The sequence below is a fragment of the Lithobates pipiens genome, unplaced genomic scaffold (genome assembly GCF_037356315.1).
Source record: "Lithobates pipiens isolate NorthernLeopardFrog02 unplaced genomic scaffold, aLitPip1_a1.2 Scaffold_13, whole genome shotgun sequence".
NCBI classification, from domain to species: Eukaryota; Metazoa; Chordata; class Amphibia; order Anura; family Ranidae; genus Lithobates; species Lithobates pipiens.
In genome coordinates this window covers 198,762,533-198,783,739 of record NW_027507718.1, presented here as the reverse complement: position 1 = coordinate 198,783,739, position 21,207 = coordinate 198,762,533, and the positions used below count along the sequence as shown (strand labels likewise).

The 21,207-nt window shown below is 40.6% G+C and overlaps 1 protein-coding gene across 2 annotated transcripts in view; it reads left to right on the top strand.

Annotated features, from left to right (window-relative positions):
* CHRNA6 (cholinergic receptor nicotinic alpha 6 subunit) overlaps positions 1–21,207 on the top strand; it is a 66,331-nt gene that overhangs the window by 8,638 nt on the left and 36,486 nt on the right. Inside the window, exons 2-3 of one of the 2 annotated variants that reach the window (XM_077476108.1) lie at positions 8,185–8,362; positions 14,347–14,486. In XM_077476108.1, coding sequence (XP_077332234.1) covers positions 8,320–8,362; positions 14,347–14,486 — 183 coding nt within the window. In that variant the 5' untranslated portion in view covers positions 8,185–8,319. The remainder of the gene's footprint in view (positions 1–8,184; positions 8,363–14,346; positions 14,487–21,207) is intronic. The other variant, XM_077476106.1, reaches the window with a different exon arrangement.

Sequence of the window (21,207 nt, the reverse complement as noted above, 5' to 3'; positions counted from 1 at the left end):
GAGAATGCAGCAAATTTGCCAAACAGTGAGGGCCTCTGTCGAGCGACAGGGTCCACAAAGATCAATACTAATAGCACAGAGACACTCCTAAGCAAAGAAAAAAATTTAATGGGAGTAGCCCAACTACCCACAACCAAACAAACCCCACTCCTCTCCTGCACATACTACCCACCGCGATACACTCCGCACTGTACTGTACATTCCCTATTTAAAATTACTGCATTTTGTAATCATCTCAGACTTTATTAAACCACCCCCCATTTAGCCACACCCAACATTTAGCACAATTTCTCTTTCAAAATGTTTATTGTTTCAATATAAAATAATGTAAAATTAACATTGCACGTCATACATCGACAATGTGGGTACACAGTGTAACAATTAGGGAGTTGAACACGTTAACAGCTTTAAACAAAGATCAAGTATCACAGCAATCATGGAAAAGTAGTGAACACAGTTTCACAGTAGAGTACCAGTAGACTCACCCACCCAGTGGCACCCCAAATGGGATCATTAGTGCCACAGGGTGGACGGGTCCATCAGGGATAAAAAGGAAATGGCAAGAAAACAGCATTCCAACTATTGGGTGAAAGGAAGGAACAGCCTATACGGAAAATGGCGTCTGGAGGTCAGAGAGTGTTGTTCGGTCAAGAGGGGGGATGTTCAGTTTATGAGTTGAGGTAGTCGATTACTTGTCACAGCAGTGGTCCAGTTGGTCCAGGGTTGCCAATGGATGGCTGTTTGGGAAGCTTGGTGGTGACTTGTCGCTAGCACTGTTTCGTAACTGTAGTGAAGGGTTACCAGATCTATAACTTGAGATGTCGTTAACATGGTGTCAGATTTCCAATGTCTAGTGATGTTGAGTCTTGCGGCAAGGAGAATGTGAGTCGTTATGTAACGGAAGGGAGGAGGAATGTGTTCAATGGTCAGATTTAGGAGAGCTAGTGCGGGTGATGGGGAGCTGGAACATTTGGAGATGTCTGTGATAAGCTGAAATGGCTTGGTCCAATAAGTATGGAGATTGGGGCAGTGCCAGAGGATGTGTAGAAGGTCCCCTCTATGTGTTTTGCATCGCCGACACATGGAGGTGTGTTGAGGATTAAAGGAGGATAGTCTCGTGGGGGTAAGATACCATCGAAGGGTCAGTTTTTGCATGAGTTCCCAGAGGGCTGCACATTTGGTTGAATTATACGTGGATTTAAGTGCATGTTGCCATTGTGTGTCGGAAAAGGTTTGGGCAAGGTCCGCTTCCCATCTACAGTGTGAATCTAGTTTGGTAAAATTGGTCTTATTATGGAGTAGACTGTAGAAGTGAGAGATACCTCTAGTTTTGGAAGAAGGGGTAGTGAGGTATTCCCATGTTTTGGAGTCGATCATGTATAAGGGAAGTGGTATAGTGCGCATACAATGGTGAATTCTGAGATACATGAATTGTTCGGAGACAGGGAGACCGTACTCCGTCTGAAGGGTATGGAAGGACTTCAGATGAGATCCGTGGACCAGATCCTGTAAGGAATGGATCCCTTTAAGGGTCCATTTTGTAGTTTGTATGTCGGGCGTTAAGAAAGAGAGAGTTCCCAGAGGTATGCTGAATTGGCGGGAGGGGGGAAGTTGAGTACTCTGGAATGTCAGATTCTTCCAGATAAGGGCAGAGGCTTTCATTGTAGGGGGGATAGAGCCCGGAATTGGGGCTTTAAGAGGCGTACTCAATATCCATTCTTTTAGATTGGGTTTAAGGAGCATGGAGCTTTCAATTTGTGCCTATGGTGTACACGAAAATTTAGCACAATTTAAATCACGCCCATTTTTTACTGTGGCACACTACCCATTTTTTCTTCTGTGCCTAGGGCCCACTTTTTATCTTGCACATGGGCCCACTCATTTCATGATATGCCCCTGTCCATCCCCCAATATAAACTCTGCTTTACAGTGACTGCAAGAGGCACATACTAAATCTAGTCAAATCTGCAATTATATCTCCCAATCATGTGTTTACAATTATATCTCCCAATCATGTGTTTGAAATTATATCTCCCAGTCATGTGTCAGGGCCCACAATAATACCCCCTACCATGAGTCAGGGACAGCAAGAACTCCCAGTAAGTGTCAGGGTTAGCAATGACAACTCCAAGTACGTGTCAGGGCCAGCAATGATAACCCACAGCAAAAAACATCAGCAATAACCTCCAGCAAATGTCAGGGTAAGCAACAACTCCCAGTAAAGTGTCAGGGACATCAATAACCTCCCAGCAAGTATCAGAGCCAGAAATGATAACCCACAGCAATAATCTCCTGTAAGTGTCAGATCCAGCAATGATAACCCTCAGTATTAAACCACAGCAATAAACTGCACCAATATTCTCAGCAATAACCCCCAAAAACAAACCTCAACAATAATCCATAGCAATAAATCCCAGCAATAACCCTCTAGCAATAGCCACCAGCACTGAACGCCTGTAGTAAACCAAGGAATAAACAGCAGAAATAAACCTAATTGTGGCTGATAATGGACATGCTATAAGGGTGCTTGATGACATTTTGGAGTTGTTATAGCACACCTAAGCCTGTTCCTTTTGCATCCTATTAAATGTAAAGTGGGCCTGAGACCCAGTCAATGTTCAACGTTTGATGTTAGACCTCAAACCAATGGCTGATTGTTGAAAGCACACTGTTATACCACCATTTTTTTTGGCCAAATGTTGCGGCCACCCCTGCTTTTAATTGTATATTTGCTTCAAATACTGTATTTATTGGTGTATAATGCGCACTTTTTCACCCTGAAAATTGGGTGCAAATAGTGTGTGCGTGTTATATGCTGATACTGCAATTTGAGGTGCCTAGGAGGGAGGCAGGACGAGTGCCGTCAGATTACATACAGCGAGAGTCTCCTGTTTACTCAGCGGCCTCTGTAATAGAAAGTCCCATCTCCTGGGTCAGCATTGGACCAGTGTTCTGTCTATCATAGAAGCCAGTCCAGGAGGCGAGACTTTTATTAAAGAGTCCGTCGTGTAAACAGGAGATTCTCACTGTATGTAATCTGATGGCGTTTGTTGCGCACCCTGCATGATCCCCTCTGAGGCAGCATTAATCTGAGGTGAGGCTGTAGATGGGAAATTGTAAGGCTGCAGATGGGCATTTGTGAGGCTGCAGATGGGCATTGATCAGGCTGCAGATAGGCATTGGTGAGGTTGCAGATGGGCAATGGTGAGGCTGCACTGACGGGCACTGCCCCTTATTTTGCTTCAAAGTTCTTTATTTAAAATGTAAGTTTTTTTCCTGAAACTTCTCTCCTAAAATGAAGGTGCATGTTATATGATGATAAATACGGTAAATAATGAAAAAATTAAAAGTAGAGTGGCACACGGCCATGGGTTGAACCTATGTAAACATTACTGAACACAAGGGTAACAATAGCTTTACCCCCGGTCCCTGGTAGCTGCCTCTCGATTGCACTTAAAGTGGTTCTTTGCCCTACAAATACTGTAGCTGCTGACTTGTACAAAAAGGACACTCACCTGTCTAGTGGTCCAGCGCTGTCCTCACGTCCTCACGTAAACAGGTTCTTCCCTGGTGTTCGGTTCCTCAACATTGGTATGTGTACTGTGGGCAGCCAGCTGTGATTCCTTGCGGCTTCACAGCCGGCTGCCCACAGTGCGTGTGCAAGCCACATTGTACTTTGTGAATGGTCCCACAGCCATAAGTAATGCAAAGAGTGCATAGGTCAGGGGTAAGTAATGAACACATTGCAGATGACAACAATGAGTAAAGTAAGTAGAAGCACACCACTACAAAGAAGTATATTTGGTATTTATATGTTTGGTACATAATACTAATTACTACACAATAAATGTTCTAATTTTTACTGCCATTTTGTTGCTGCAGAGACAAGCTCCCAGAGTTGGCAGTGACAACCAATCAATTTACAGCTTTTCTCTTTTATTAGTTCAGGATAGAAATTCAAAGACACACATACAGTTAAAGAGGTCCTCACTTTTCCACTTGAAATAATAAAACAGAAATGCTACTGCCAAATTCAGGAACTCTTCTCTGCAGCAAAAAATAAATGTTTCTGTTTTTAAGTGCTAGGTAGGTCTGTAAGTAAAGTAACCAGATCTGTGCTCGCACTAGCAACAAGTAGCAGAATGTGATTATTCAGATGCCTATTCTGCAGGACACTGATCTCCTTGTTCTTGGTCACCTCACTCATCCAGTCCCAGTCTCCCCAAAAAAGAACCTAGAAAGGAGGTCTTACCCACACTTGACAAGAGCCACGTCCTCTTTAAAATGGCACTATGTAGCAAATTGCACATGTGCAGCTGTTTTGCTTTGTGTTTATCTAGCAAGGTTACTTTGCAGTATAAGCAAGGAAGTTCAGATCTCTGCAGTGTTGAACAAAATGCAATATTAGGAATGCAAAAAAAGGAATACAGTACAAGACTGACAGATATATCAAGCAAGATGCCTAGCAAACAAGCAAAAACTATGGTTTGTAACAGTAGAAATACGCTTAAAAGTAACTTAACTCCAGTTACTGTGTGTTCATGATCGCTGTTGAGAACTTGAACTCAGGCTTCTAAACCACTAGTTGTCCATGCTATAGCTGAAAGATGGCTACAACATGGACTTAATTTGCCGGGAGGGCATCCCTGATCACAGAGAGGCTCGCTCTGTGACCAGCGTGTTTATAAGTCTCACCTGATCACAGATCTGAGTAAGGGGTCGATCCCGACCCCTTTTCACGTGATCAGCTGTCAGCCAATGACAGCTGATCATGTGACCTAAACAGAGCCGGTAATCTGCAATTTTTTCTCCTCATGCTACCAGCATGAGGAGAAAAAACAAAAAGCTGATCGCCGGGGGCTGAGAGAGGCTTCTGTGCTCACTAGCTTCACCTACCAGTGCCCACCAGTGCCACCTACCAGTGTCCACCAGCTCCACCTATCAGTACCCACAGTACCACCCATCAGTGCTCACAGTGCCACCCATCAGTGCCCACAATGCCACCTATGCCACCTATCAGTGCCCACAATGTGTCATCACCAGTGCTGCCTATCAATATAACCTACCAGTGCCCATCAGTGCCACCTACAAGTGCCCATCAGTGACATCTATAAGTGCCACCCATCAGTGCCGCTCATCAATGCCACCCACCAGTATCAAAGAAAACCCACCAGTGCCACCCAAAGCCTTCTTATCAGTGCCCGTCAGTGTCTTCTTATCTGTGCCTATAAGTGCTGTCTTATCAGTGCCCATCAGTGTCGTCTTATCTGTGCCTATCAGTGTAGCCTTATCTGTGCCCATCAGTGTGGCCCATCAGTGCCAATCAGTGCAGATCATTAGTGTAGCCTCATCAGCAAATATCAATGAAGGAGAAACATTTTATAACAAACTATTAAATATAACTATTCATATAATATATTTTATAGCATATACAACACAGAAGCAATGCTTGAATGGCGGACCAGATATTACTTTTTGGCTTTTCAATTTTAAAAGCCAGAAAATCAAAACACACCCAACAATTAACGCACATGCATAATTGGCTACAGGGTCCACTAGCTCCATATTGAGATGGCGGAAGCACCTCCGCAGTGCAGGACACAGAGCGAGACTTCCCCAATTAGATATTTACTGGATATGCTTGTTTGCTGGGGACAGACCCCTCAAAACAAAGATCAATCTCTGCTGGCAGCACACAATGGACTCTAGCCCGCACATTAAAGCAGATCAATTTAGTGTGCAAGGGTCCTTAGGGTACAGCAACACACCAAAAACATGTTTTAATTTAGGCACAGGCTAAATCCTCTGACCTTACATTAAACACTATTCATGAGACTAGGTGCAGAACTGCAGCCTGGGAATTTTATAGCACTAGGGAATAGGGAGATAGCAGGAGAGGAGAGGGAACGTTCTATCCATCTAAATACAAATGCAGCCACACGTGGATTGATACAATTTTCAAAAATCTTTGTGCCCAATAATAAGCATTTACAATGGTTGCAATTGTTAATTTTCACCTCCCAAAGTGGCCTTTGTATTGCCCATTCCTTCTCTGAGCTTCACATTAAAGGTTTCATTAGGGTTGGGTTTACCCATTTTTGGCCAACCTATGCATAAGAGAATCTACGCAGGCATTATCTACATATACAGAAGGAAAGTATATATTGTGATGTGCATAGTGTCTTCTCTTAGGAAAGATGTTTCAAAATCTCACATCAAATCATTTAGGATCTTCTGCAGCGGGCGCTAGAGCTGCATGATGGATTGCATTGATTTTCATAGTAACACTGCATGAAGGTTTACCAACCAGAACACCATATATTGGTGTCTATACATTTTTCCAGATTTGTTTGTTTGTGCATAAGTTGGTATCTTATCACAAGGCCACAATCCATTATAAAAAAATAGAAATATTAGAATCATTTAGGGGTACAAAAATTGATTGCAAACTGATATTTGAGGTCCTGCCATGAAGCACTATCACACAGCTGAACCTATTGTTTTATTCAAATTTATAGTCTAGTCACAAGGCTATAATTCAGCTTGAACTGGGTATGCTTAGGCAAAAAAGATGGCATAATCTAAACATTTAATAACCCAATAAGGCTATAGCTAGTAAATTGCATCCAGACTGTTAATTTCATTTTTCATTTTCTAGTTTCCAGAAGGGCTAGGCATGTCTAAAACTATCTCTGATCCAGCCTGAGCTCCTCTGGTGAACTCATTCTCAGTAAGCTTCTTTTAATGAAATAACAAAATTCACTGCAGCTTTTATATATCTCTATGGTTGACCCACAAGAGTGATGCCAGTAAAAAACTACATTGCTCTGCTGCATTCAGAAAAGATTAGTCAAATATGCAGTTGTGTATCAGTGTGCTTTAAATATAAAAGCGGACTTGTCGTTCTGGTTCAGCACTGTCTATGATCTCCAGTGTCTCTTCATGGTACATTTTGATTAACACAAAACTGTAACCAAAACATTTGTATCATGCAACATTTTTTTAAATTCTTTCTAAAGCCACATTGTTTTCATTTTGATAGAGCATGGAAGGTATACGTTACAAATTCACCCTCTTTATTCGCTATAGGATTGAAAGTAAGATACATTTCCAAATGTCAAATTGTAAGCAGATTAGGTTTAAAGGAGAAACCTTTCAATGAGGACACGTGTTAGATTTCTACTATGTCTCCAAGACAGGAAGAGAAGACAGAGCTCCCAATGGGAGCAAAATCAACCATTCCCTACTTTATCAATATGGCTGCTGCTATAAGAGCTAAATATATTTAATATGGTAATAAACATGTCTACAAATGTTCTTTTTTTATCCAGGTCATGGTAAAGCTAGTAGTGGTTAGTCACATTTAACTGGACTTGTTCTGTATGTTGACAATGTTTTGCAGCACATTCAAGATGCTTTTTCATTTCTAATAAGTGTAACGAACATACCCCAGCAAACTATATATATCCATATAGCTATCTTAATCACCAAAATCCAATCACCATGAAATGTAAGTAATCCATATAGCTAACTCAGTCACCTTAATCCAATCACCATAAAATGTGACAATGCAGATGTTGATTGTCCAAGAACAGGATGGAATTTGTGAAAGTTGTGGAATCATTCCAGCTCTAACTGCATAATGCCAGCCCTTGGTTTGAAAAGGCTGCAGTAGGCTGAAGGTGTGCAGTACGGCTGAAAGTGTGAATTATTGTCAAATTACCAGTATAGAGATGGTAAAATAGCATGGTATGTGGTTGACAGATAGGGGTTGATTTACCAAAACTGAACAGTGCAAAATCTGGTGCAGTGGTGCATGGTGGCCAATCAGCTTCTAACTTCAGCTTGTTAAATTAGGCTTTGACAAAAAAACCTGGAAGCTGATTGGCTTCTTTGCAGAGATTCACCAGATTTTGCACTCTCCAGTTTTAGTAAATTAACCCTATAGTGTAAAAGATCCTCACCCCTTTTTTTTGGAATGGTTGCTCCAGTTTGACATAATTGCCCTTTTTCACACCTTGTGTGAACCAGTTGTCCTCTGTGTCCAAAATGAGCATCAGACATTCCTCAAAAGCATGTCCCCTTTCCTTTAGGTGTAGGAAAACTGCTAGGAGAGAATTAGAGGCAGAAGAGACAGTTGCATCCTATGATTCCATATTCCCTTTTCATTTGTGCCAACTGCAGAAGCCATTGAGACTGCAAGGAAACATCTGAAACAACAACCAAACTGAACCCAACCAGACCAAGTATGTTCCTTGCTAGACCTTTGTCTTAACACCACCTGTTTCAAGTACAAGGATACATTTAACAGACAGAAACATGTCTTTTCAATGGGATCACCATTACTTCAGAACAAATCGAGGTAAATTTGACTAACCACTACTGGTTCTAAATGTTATATTCATTTTGTGTCTAATGTCACAATTCAGTATATTTTGGGAAAAGGTTTATTTGCCAAAAAAGGAGACACAATTTTGCTGTACTTCTTTGATTTAACACAATATATAATTATGCTATATGAATTGTAACATGTAACATCTAGTATATAAAGCAGGTGCTTTCCCAATTTGAAGATGCTATATTTATGCATGATTAGGCCAAGATTCTTTATTAGCAAAAGCAGATATAAAATTAGCATTCAGATTACTGCCCATTCAATCCATTAGGCTTTCAATTTGAGGGTCTCTATTATTTTGACAAGTGCTTGCCGATGGGGTACTCACCTTCCTGTTTCTACTTTGAAGACTTTTCCAGTTTTGTGGAATGGGTTTTGAAGTGTACAACAGGATCCTCATATGTTTTACATTATTTGGGTGACTTACTATTTCTAGGTCCAGCTCAGTTATCAGCCTGCCTCACAATGTTAAATTCCTTTTTATAGTATCTGCTCATGTTTTGGAATTCCTTTAGCACAGGAAAAAACAGTTTTTCCCACTACCTGTTTAGATTTACTGGGTATTACGATAGATGCTTCTTTTATTGAATTTCTCCTTCCTAAAGAAAAATTGGAAAAAAAATAGAATTCTCTTCTTATTTTTGTTCGTGGGAAAAGGGTTTTATTAAAATATATGCAAAATGTATTAGACTTACTGGCACTTGCAACTAGGGTTTTGCCATTTGGCAGAATTATTTCAAGAAGACTCTATTTGGCCAAATCTGGTTTCAAGAATTCCAAATCACACCTTAAAATATCTTCTGATCTGTGGGAGGATATGTTAGTTTGGATTCGGTTCTTGGTGCATTTTAATGGTAGAGCCATGTTGCAGCATGATTTTATTTTGGATAGTCAATTTTGTTAATTTACACACTCCGCTGTTTCGTTCTGCAATATGGAACTCCCATTGGTGTGCTTAGCAATGGTCGGCCAGCTGGAAATTGAAAGGCTTTTAAAAAATATATAGTTTTATTAGAGCTTTTTCAAATATTGGTTGCAATTAAAATCTGGGGAGTAACGGTTTCAATTAACTGTTTGTCTTCAAAATCATCACCAGAAAAAGAAATCTCATTTTTAAATGCATTACCCTGAATATATGGGTGAAGGGACATATATTCTGGCTAAGCGTAATATAGTCGCAGGTGCTCTTTCTCTGTTTCAGATGTCCCATTTTTTTCGAGCTCCTGCCGGAAATGGACAGATGTGGAACCTTATGCCCGCAAAACCTATGGGGGTTAATTTAATCCAAACTAATACTGAAAACTTATTGGCACCTTCCACTTGGGGCGGATATTCATCTGCATGATTTTTATGGCTGTCCTTTCTGAATGCTCATCATACTTCTCTGTCATCATTTTCTGAAAATTGAGTCCCTTTATTCCCTAATTTGCTACTTTCAAAAAATGATTCACGTCACACATTAACTAAATTCTGTTTGGAGTTTCCTTTTTCCTTAAATTGCATGGTCTTCCAATTTTCAGTTTCTTTTCAGTTCAGCAAGCAATGAAAGGATATAAGAAATCTAAGCTGATACTAAATACCCTATTTGGCCTATTATACCAAAGCTTTCATGGAAGCTTTGCTTATGTACTAAAAACATCTGTTTCTCCCCCTTTGAAGCTAGTTTGTTTAGTGCTGCTTTTTCAATACGTTTCTTTGTGGCTCTTCGTATATCAGAGTTAAGACCGCCTAGAAAAAAGGGTAAGGGTAGTTTTCTGTTTAGTGCAGTGGAACCTGGAGTACATAAAGTCAGAATATTTGTTCAGCTTTCCAAGATGGATCAAATAGAAAGAGGAACTTGGCTTATGTTATATGCTTTTCCGAATTCACTAATTTGCCAATTCACACTGCCCAATAATGATCTTTGTCTATGGCCTAACGATGGTGAGTTGTTGTTTATTCTTGCCGTTAACTAAATTTCAGTTCATTAAAGTACTTCATAAAGGTTTACGTTCCTTGCGGCTAGATGACTTTCCAATGTCTTATCACTTGTTCTAAATAGGAGCAGCTACAGAAACAGCAAGACTGGGTCTATACAAAAATTTGATTAAAAAACTGGGTAGATGGAAGCCAAATGCTTATATTTCCTGTATTAGACCAAATTTGTCCTTTAGAATCCTAGGTAAGAAGTGAATTATGTGGATTGTCGGGCATTCCTTTGTATTTTGGGCCCACAAAAGAGCAGCTGAAAGAATCCATGGTGAGAATTTGGATTTGATTCCACAGTTATTTCAGATTTTCTGGTTAGGTAAATGGGGCATGCCTTGGGAGGAATTAATGTTAAAAATGGGAAGATTAGCTTATGAGTGGCCACTGTCTGACATACTGTTGTTTCATTTAGGTGGCGGTGACATTGGACATCAAAAAAACCTTAAATTACATTTTCAGATTTAGTGTATTCCACTATCCAGAATTTTCAAAGCATTATCTCCCAGTTCTGACATCGTTTTTTCAGAAATCATTCCTTGTTTAGTTTGGCTACATTCTGATCTGTTCAAAGCAAATCAGGAAACGCATTAATAGAATGTTGGAAACATTAATGAGTTTTGCATATGGTTCTTACTTTAGGCATAAGGATTTGGAAGGGGGGGGGGGGGGGGGTACTGGGCCTGTATAGGCAAAATGGGATACATCTTTCTGACATAGGTTTGGATGTACTCACCTTAGATTTGCAGATAGCAATTGAACAGGCTGAGGATTGTAGTCAGGAGTCTCTCAGCCTCCTGCAGTTTTGGAGACAAGTTATTATTAGATTTTATGGCTGGTTTAATACAACTCAAGCTACAAAAGCTGAGTTGCTGAATTGTTCCATTTATGCTTGTTTATAAGTTATTTGTGAATGTTATTGGGCACAATTCACGAAGCGATCTTTTACCGCATCCGAGTATGCGGTAAAATAATGCACAACATTCAGGCCGCGTACACACGCGGGGACTGTTCGCCCAACTTTGTCCGCTGAACAGTGTTTCGGCGGACAGTCCGCTCGTGTGTGGGCTTTCAGCGGACAGTTTCAGCGAACAGTCCGCTGAACAAGGTTTTTCGGAATTTCCGAAAAACTGTCCGCTGAAACTTTGTTTCAGCGAACAGTCCCCTCGTGTGTAGGCTTGTTCGTCAAACTAAGTTCCGCGCATGCTCAGAAAGGATTTACACGCCGAAAGTTATAATGCAGTGTATAGGACGTCGTATTTTTCGTCCCGTCGTACGTGCCGTTCACGTCATCGCGCACGGTTTCAGCAAACTGTTTGTTCGTCGTGTGTGGCCATGTCCGTCCATGCTAATTTTGAGCGGACTGTTTGCTGAAACTGTTTGACGGACAAAGTTGGGCGAACAGTCCCCGCGTGTGTACGCGGCCTCAGAAGAAAAAAAGTGTTGCAATTCACAAAGAAACTCTCTTTAAAATCTTGCATGCGGTATCTTTCCAAACTATGCCTTAAATATTGCATGAAACCATGCAGTAAGTTATCGCAAGCATCTTATATGATGCTTTTCCAACAAAGTGTAAGGCAGCCAGCAACTTAGTCATGGCATCTATGGCATGGCTTCTGTGTTGAGAGCTCAAGGTACCCTATGAATTGGGTAAAAAGCTTCATGATAAGTGGCTAGGATAACCTGAACAGGGTATCAGCATCTGTAAATTGATTCAGCAGTGAACGGTCACTTGTGATAGTCTCCTCCTGCTCCTCTTCTGCATTGCTTTAAATTCGAGAAGACTGGATTCAAAGAGCTCCATCATCTTTGCTATGCTGTCTGCCAGCCTCCAGAAACAATTCCTGACTAAAATCTAACTGACACTCGCTCCAGCTTGCACTTTCCCACCTATTTTATAAACCAATCTCTGGGAGGTCTGACCATTGCCATAGTTATCACAAGATTGGACTAGTACTTAATTACTGCATGCAATTATTTACTTTTGTGAATTGACTTTAATGCCTTTTTATGCTGTATTTAATGAGCATTTTTAGTGTTTGCGCTAAATACTGTAAACGAGCAATAGTGGATTGACATTTTCATTATCGCATGCATTAATTGGTCATGTGACCATCATAACACATTCGATAACCTTTAGTGAATTGTGGCCATTGATGTGATGTAATATTTATTAATTTAAAAAAAACAATTATTATTAATTATCATTATTAATTAGCTGCTTGAAATCTCATTCCATTCTACAATTTAAATTAAACATTTATTTTACTCATTCTTGTGAGCACTGATAAATTGAGTAGCACATTAACCCCCCTGACGGTATTCCCGAGTCTGACTCGGGGTGGATTTTTTATACCATTAGCGGTATCCCCGAGTCAGACTCGGGACTGCATCGCTGGATCCAGGAGGAGGAATACTCACCTTCTCCCTCGGATCCAGCGTCGTCTCCCCGCTGTACGAGCGAGCCGTGTCTCGCTCGATCTATCACATCGGCGATCTCCGTGCCCTGCGAGCGTTGCGGCGCACGGGCACGGAGATCGGCGCCAAATTCAAAAAGTGAAACACACAGTAAACATACAGTATAATGTAATCTTACAGATTACATTGCTGTATGTAAATATTTCACATCCCCGTTGTCCCTAGTGGTCTGCCCAGTGTCCTGCATGTAGTTTTATATAATAAAAGCTGTTCTTTATACCTGGAAACTGGAGATTGTCCATAGCAACCAAAACTGTCACTGTACATCAAAAATGATTTTAGAGCAGCTAGAAAACAGCGATAATAAATTAGAATCACTCGCAGAATTGAGCGATAGCGATTTGTGGGGAGATTCGTCATCAAATACTGAAAAGTAATGACAGTGACAATTCTGCAACCGAGCAAATTTCAGTGTTTTTGATGTGATTACATTATTGAATAATTTTTATTATTGTTATATTATTATTTGGTACAATTATTTATAATTATTTCTTATATTATAATTTATGATTTAATTTTTCAAACTTTATCATACCCGGGATGTCTGCTAGACTCTGGTTTGGACAGATTTAAGAGAGTTATTCCTAAGAATTACAGGACTACAATATAAAACGCCAAATTTTCATGCAAAATAATGGTACCGCTTTTAGCACCTAAAATCCGAAATAATGGTACCGCCAGGGAGGTTAAAGAGTACATAGGCCAAATGAAACTAAGCCCCAAGGAAACTAATATTCTACTGTCTATACCACAGTTTTACAAACACACGCTGAGGTTAGCACGGTTGTCAGATGTAATGTAAAGCAAGCCTATGCCAGTTACAATATAGTCTAACTAGCCTGGATTTCTTTAAACAAGAAACCCAATAGACAGAAAATCTCTGAAAAGCACCATTAGATATGCATTTATTTAGAAATAAATTGCTGGAAACAAGCAAATCTGACAACCGTAACAACAAGTTCAAACTACAAGTGCAAAGTGCACTTGAAATTGCACTGAAAGTGCACTTGGAAATGCAATCACTGTAAATCTGAGGGGTAGATCTGAAATGAGGGGAAGCTCTACTGATTTTATCATCCAATCATGTGCAAGCTAAAATGCTGTTATTTTCCTTGCATGTCCCCCTCGAATCTACAGCTACTGCACTTCCAAATGCACTTTCAGTGCAATTTCAAGTGCACTTTGCACTTGTAGTTTGCATTTGTAGTGCAAAGTGGATTTGCCTTTTGTAAATAACCCCCATTGAATACAATTATGCACATTTTGTATGTGCTTTTATGTGCTTCTTTATGCATGCACCATGCTCTGTATTTTAAATATAAACTTAGTTGCAGTGCATAGAAGTAAACTAGCCACATAAAAATTATTGGGATTTAGGTTTGAAGAGCAGGAAAATAAGCAGGAAAATGGACAAGGCTGAAGGAGAGTTTAAGCATTATGCTGTTTCTTGAATTCTAAGATCCACTAAGTTTATGGAATCTTTTTAACATTATTATTATTACTTTCAGATACATTACAAAGTGAGACCGAAGAGAGACTTTTCCGTAAGCTTTTCGCGCATTACAATCAGCACATAAGACCGGTAGAAAATGTGTCTGATCCTGTCATGGTACAATTTGAGGTTGCAATAACTCAGCTTGTTAATGTGGTAAGTCAAGCCCTCTTGCACAATATTTTCAAATGTCACATCAAGATAATGCTCAAAGTTACACACTTAACCACTTAAGCCCCGGACCATTTTCCAGCTAAAGGACCAAGCCCCTTTTTGTGATTTGGCATTGCATCGCTTTAACTGACAATTGCGCGGTCGTGCGACATGACTCCCAAACAAAATTGGCGCCCTTTTTTTCCCACAAATAGAGCTTTCTTTTGGTGGTATTTGATCACCTCTGCATTTTAAATTTTTTCCGCTATAAACAAAAACAGAGCGACAATTTTGAAAACAATTCTATATTTTTTACTTTTTGCTATAATAAATATCCCCCCTCAGTTTAGGCCGATACGTATTCTTCTACATATTTTTGGTAAAAAAATTGAAATAATTGATTGGTTTGCGCAAAAGTTATAGCGTCTACAAAATAGGGGATAGTTTTATGGCATTTTTATTAATGATTTTTTTTTACTAGTAATGGCGGTGATCAGCAATTTTTATTGTGACTGTGACATTTTGGCGGACACGTCGGACAATTTTGACACATTTTTGGGACCATTGGCATTAATACAGCAATCAGTGCAATTAAAAATGCACTGAAACCTGTAAAAAAGTCACTGGCAGTGAAGGGGTTAACCACTAGGGGGCAGTGTAGGGGTTAAGTGTTTGTGTGTTTTTTTTAACTTTAGGGGGGCGTGGCTTGGCGTCTGACATCACTGATCATCTTTCCCTATAACAGGGAACAGAAGATCAGTGACAGCCTCAGTAGGAAGCAGGAGGAGAGGTTTGTTTACACTTACCTCTCCTCGTTCTTCAGCTCTGTGACCCGATCGTGGGACACCGGCGGCGATCGGGTCCGCGTGTCCCGCGGCAACAGTCACGGAGCTCAGGACCAGGTCGCGAGTGATACCTTTGGACAGCAGCATTGTCAGTCTGGGGAGAGGGTAGTATTAAATGCACTAGGAGATGTAGATGGACTTGAATAACAAAGTTAAGCCAAACTCCAGCTCACACTTTTTAAGCAATTACAGCGACAGTTTTTTCCTTTTGGGATAAAGGTTTTACATAAATAAATAAAAGTGAAACATTGTAATCCCCCTTGTCAGAGATATACATTTTTTGTTTTTGTGTTTAACACTGCTTTATTCAGAAGAGCATGTTTTGAGAAAATGTATATATAATTTCCTTCATGGAGCATGCATAGGTCACATATACACTGTTTGCCCCTATTTATCATGAGCTGAACGCCAAGGTCTACGACTTTTTCTATGTACACAAAAGGTCTATTTCTCTCAAATATTGTTCACAAATCTGTCTAAATCTGTGTGAGGCTGGATTCACACCTATGCAGTTTTAGTGCTTTTTGCATTTTTCAGATTTGCACTAGAGTCCATTTAACATTGATTCCTATGGAACACGGTTTGTAGTGCAAATCTGCAAAGTACAAAAAGTACAAAAAATGCATAGGTGTAAATCCAGCCTTAGTGAGCACTTCTCCTTTGCCGAGAAAATCCAGCCACCTCACAGGTGTGGCACATCAAGATGCTGATTAGACAGCATGATTATTGCACAGGTGTGCAGTTTTATCAAACAGCACAGTGACACAGATGTTGCAAGTTTTGAGGGAGTGTACAAGTGCTCACTAACACAGATTGTGAACAATATTTGAGAGAAATAGGCCTTTTGTGTACATAAAAAAGTTTGTAGATCTTTGCGTTCAACTCATGATAAATAGGGGCAAACAGAAAAGTGTTGCATTTATAATTTTGCTCAGTGTAAACCCATAGATTGTAAATATATAACGTATGTACATAGGGGGAAGCTGCATCTGCTTCTTAAACATGAAGGCTAGGTCCACATCTGTGTGGGTGGTGCCGCTGCGGGATCCGCACAAATACCGTCAGCAGCAAACAGGCTGCGATTTAAAAAATAGTGACTTCTTTCCTGCGTGTTGCAGGGCATGGCAGCCGGTTATAAGGAATTTTATCTCGCGCCCGCACAGTCCGCAGCTCGCACGGCCATACAGGTGTGAACCTAGCCTTAGTCTGCTTAATGCTGTATATATCCTATACATCACACCAAATTTAATAATGAAGACTACACCTGTCGGCTTCATTCCTAACGGAAGGAGGAACAGGACTGGTCTATCACACTGGCATCCCAGCACTGCAAATTACACTGGAAGAATGGCCCCCCAATGTAAGCAGGGAGCTCTCTGCCTCAGTCTGGTACTGGTTACATGTCATGCTGTAGATTGCATTTCTTTAAGAGTGCCTAAAAAGAAGAATTCACTGCAGGACATATGATCCAGCAGGAAGAACCATTGCATGCTGTGGGGGGGGGGGGGGGGGGTAGCTATTCAACCCATCCTAATGGTCGATAACTTGTAGCAGTTGTAGAGAAGGAAATCTGCAGCATTTTAAGAAATGGAGGTTGATTTACTAAAGGCAAACAAACTTCACTTTGCAAAGGAAGTTGCACTTTGCAAAGAAATTTGCCCCAGAGCTTAGTAAATGAGGGAAGCCTTGCTGACTTATTTGCAAAGTGAAACTTCACTACATTCACTAAGCTTGGGGCAAATTCCTTTGCAAGGCGCAACTTCCATTGCAAAGTAACTATCTACCTTTAGTAAATCAACCCTATGGGCCACCAGAAAGATAAGTATAGAGTAATTTTAAAGCCAGTCCCCCCCCCCCCCCCCCCAATGGGTCACAAGCAATCAGTAGGTATTTTAATACATCTAATAATACTTTAACCCACAGCTTAAGATCTTCCTTCCCAACAGTCCACTAAAACTCCTCTTAATGGCAGCCACTGTGCGGTCTTGTCGATACACAGTATTACTATTTGTTACAAACTTTATTTAAAAAAAAAAACCCTTACAGATTATTTGTGACCTGGGGAAAATGTTTTGAAACAAACTGTTATTTCCTTATTAATGCTTCATTTTTTTTTAATTAACTCCTGCTTTCCCTTTTTCCCTTAGCTTTTTTTCAGATTTTTTTTTTTTAAAACTGCTAGTATGTACGTTTTTACATTTGCCTTATTTCTTTTTTGTAGCATCACATTAAATGCTATGTACTAGTGCCTTTATAACAGGCCCAAAAATAAAATATGCTCTTTTGATGAATTATAAACTACTTTTGCAGGAAGAACACTTTTTGCTCACAATCATCAATTTTAGTATGCTGATTAATGCTAAATATTTAATCACATTAAAACAGCTTCCCCATCCCATTCAGCTGTCTTTGGACCACTGCTTTGGACTAAAAAGCAATAAATCTAGGGCTAATGGACAGCGTCTGTCATTTCTATAATCTGCATTGGCCCAACCACGATATGTGAATATGTGCAAGCTTCATCCATATTTACCTGAAGGAGGGATGCAATTTGCATTTTCACCTTTGGTGTCAGAGAACCTTATCCCGACATGGCATATACAATATAAACAGTATCTACTTAAGCTAAAGAGACGTCCTTTCTCATTCATTTAGGTTTGAAGTCTTTCCACTTGAAGTGGCCCCAGCCAGATGCCCAGATCTGCACAAAAGCTAGTTATTTTTATTTTTTTTATGCACTACAGTGGAAATACTTGCTGAGCAAACACAGTCACAGCATGAATTATATATTCTTTTCACAGACCATGGCCCTGGCTCTAATATGCTGCTATACCCAATGTGAATTAATAACTCAGAACATAACATGTATGATTCACTTTTCAGTTATTTTTATATTTTTCCAGCAAACAAATAAATCTATGCAATTTATTTGGGCAGAACAGCAGTACTTATAGACCAAAAAACTCTGTATATAGTGTGTCTAGTTCTAATCTGTATGTTATTAAAAGTAGAACTTTATAGCAGTTTATATCTACCCTGTTTCCCCTAAAATAAGACCTAGCCTGATTGTCGGTGTTGGCTGCAATATAAGCCCTACCCCCCAAATAAGCCCTACCCTGTTTCCTCAAAAATAAGCCCTACCCTGAAAAGAAGACCTACAAGGACTTTAACTAGGGCTTATTTGGGGGGTAGGGCTTTTATTGCAGCTATCACCGACAATCACACTAGGTCTTATTTTAGGGGAAACAGGGTACCTGCAGAATGTCCCAGCACAGCATCCTTGTGACGCTGTTACAGATTGCTCACCATCAGTGATTTGTAGACATTATAGAGTATAGGAAGCAGCAGCCACCAGGGACGATGCAAGGATGAAACGCTGCAGAAACTCATCAGTTAAGCCATTTAGCAATAAATTACTAGTGACTGAGCAACTTAGTGACACAATTAAAAATAATTGACCATTCTTTAGCAGTTTTCTAGCAATTTATCACCATTAAATCAAGTTAGGTCACCATGGCATGTTCACTTGTGTGACATGACCCTTAAAACTCAACTCCAACGAATACTTTTCTTTTTGTTTAACAGTGGGAAACGGTAGGCATCATACTAACAAAATCACAGAATAAACACATTTTTGGTACACCAGGAAAAAGACAGAGCACATATAGTTTTTTTTATTGCTTTATGTGCTTTACTGTCCTGGTGATCCCCAATCCTTATTTCCTTTTCTGGCCTTGGCTGGGCCAGGAGTAGGGTACTGAAGTGAAAGTGATATAAAAAGCTCTTTTTTTTTTTTTAATAACAAACATGTTATACTTACCTGCTCTGTCCAACCACTTCAGCCCTGGAAGATTTAGCTGTTCAATGACCAGAGCACTTTTTGCGATATGGCAATGCATCGCTTTAACTGACAATTGTGCGGTCATGCGATGCTGTACCCAAACAAAATTGATGTCCTTTTTGCCCCACAAATAGAGCTTTCTTTTGGTAGTATTTGATCATCTCCATATTTTTTATTTTTGTGCTATAAACAAAAAATAGCGTCAATTTTGAACAAATTTCACGTGTTCAATACTTATTTTACCCGCTGTATATTGGAATGTCAGATGATTGAGAATGATTACAAGTAAAATTTAAACCTTAACACTTCATTAATTGTGAAACAGGTGGGTGGTATACCTTTTTACTTGAGGATTTAACTCTTTCTACGTGGAAAAGACTCTTAGAATGTTCTGGCGAAGAATTAATGTTCATGTTATGCCGCATACACACGATCGGATTGCCCGGAGGATTTAGTCTCCGGACTTTGAAGCAGAGGTCCGCCAAACTTTCCGAACAAGCGGACCTGCCCCCATACACGACCAGACTTTTCCGGAGGACTATGGCCGGACTTTTTAAATGAACGGACTTGCCCACACACTGAGGAAAGTCTGTTCATTTTGAACGCGGCTCCAGGTAGACGGGACTAGCGAAGGAAGTCAATGTCGCCGCCTTCGGGGGCGAGATTGCCACCTCGCTGGCCCCGTCACCTGGTATGTGGAAAAAATGGCGTGGGGGTCCCCCCCAGGTCCATATCAGACCCTTATTCAAGCACTGCAGCCCCCCACCCCAAAACACATTGTCCCCATGTTGATGAGGAAAAGGGCCTCTTCCCGACAACCCTGTCCGTTGGTTGTCGGGGTTTGCAGGCGGGGGGCTTAGCAGAATCTGGGAGCCCCCTTTAATAAGGGGGCCCCCAGATACCGGCCCCCCATGTCAATGAGTATGGAGTACAATGTACCCCTACCCATTCACCTTGTGAAAAAAATGTTTTTAAAATAACAAGGTTTTAAAATAATTTATTGCACAGCTCCGGGGGTCTTCTTCCGTCTTGGGGGGTCTTCGCGGCGGACTCCTCTCCTATCTTCTGCTAGTTCTTTTAGTAGCAAAGGAGCCTGGCTTTCTTCTTCGTCGCCGCCCGGGGGTCTTCTTCTGACTATAAATGAGTTATATGTTTGGAACCCCACTTTGGTGGTCGGGGGGGTATGCTTTAGCCTCTCCTGGGTGAAAGTCCTTCCTGTACAGCCTCTTAGACCCCATTCACACCTGAGCGTTTTGTAGCTTGACGCCTGAAGCTACAAAACGCTGGAGGGGAAAAAATCCATTATTCTCAATGGAGATGGTTCACATCTCCACTCCAAGTCGCCTGAAGCCCTACGCCTGAAGCTCAAACAAGTTCTGGACCCTTTTTTTTCTCGTGAATCGGGCTGATTTGGGCGTTTTTCTTCTTTTAACATTGGTGACCTTTTGCCCTGCACAAATTCGCGGCAAATCGCGGTAAAAAATGCGGTAAAAAACGCAGCGAATCGCGGTAAAAAACGCAGCGAATCGCGGTAAAAACGCCGCAAAAAACGCTTGAAAACGCTACGCTCAGGTGTGAATGCAGCCTAAATGAGCTATATGGTTGGGGCCCAATCCTAATGGTGCAGGCCTGTCAATGAAAGCTTAAAACAAGCATAAAGCTTTGTACACATGATCGGATTTTCGGAAGTGTGATGACAGGCTGTTGGTGGAAAATCTGACTGCGTGTAAGCTCCATCGGACAATTGTTGTTGGATTTTCTACGGACAAATGTTGGATAGCAGGTTTTAAAATTTTCAGATTTTTTGCAGTTGTCAGATTTTCCAAGCGTGTGTACTCAAGTCCGTTGGCAAAAATTCGAAGTACAAGCACGCATGCTCGGAAGCAAGGAAGAACCAGAAGTGGTCTGTCTTGTAAACTAGCATTCGTAATGGAGAATTAAAATTTGTGACGTGGAAAATTATGAAATATCGAAATGCAGGACACATTCTCTTCTTCTTTAATGGGATAATAATGAAGCTGCTTTGCTGGTGATATTG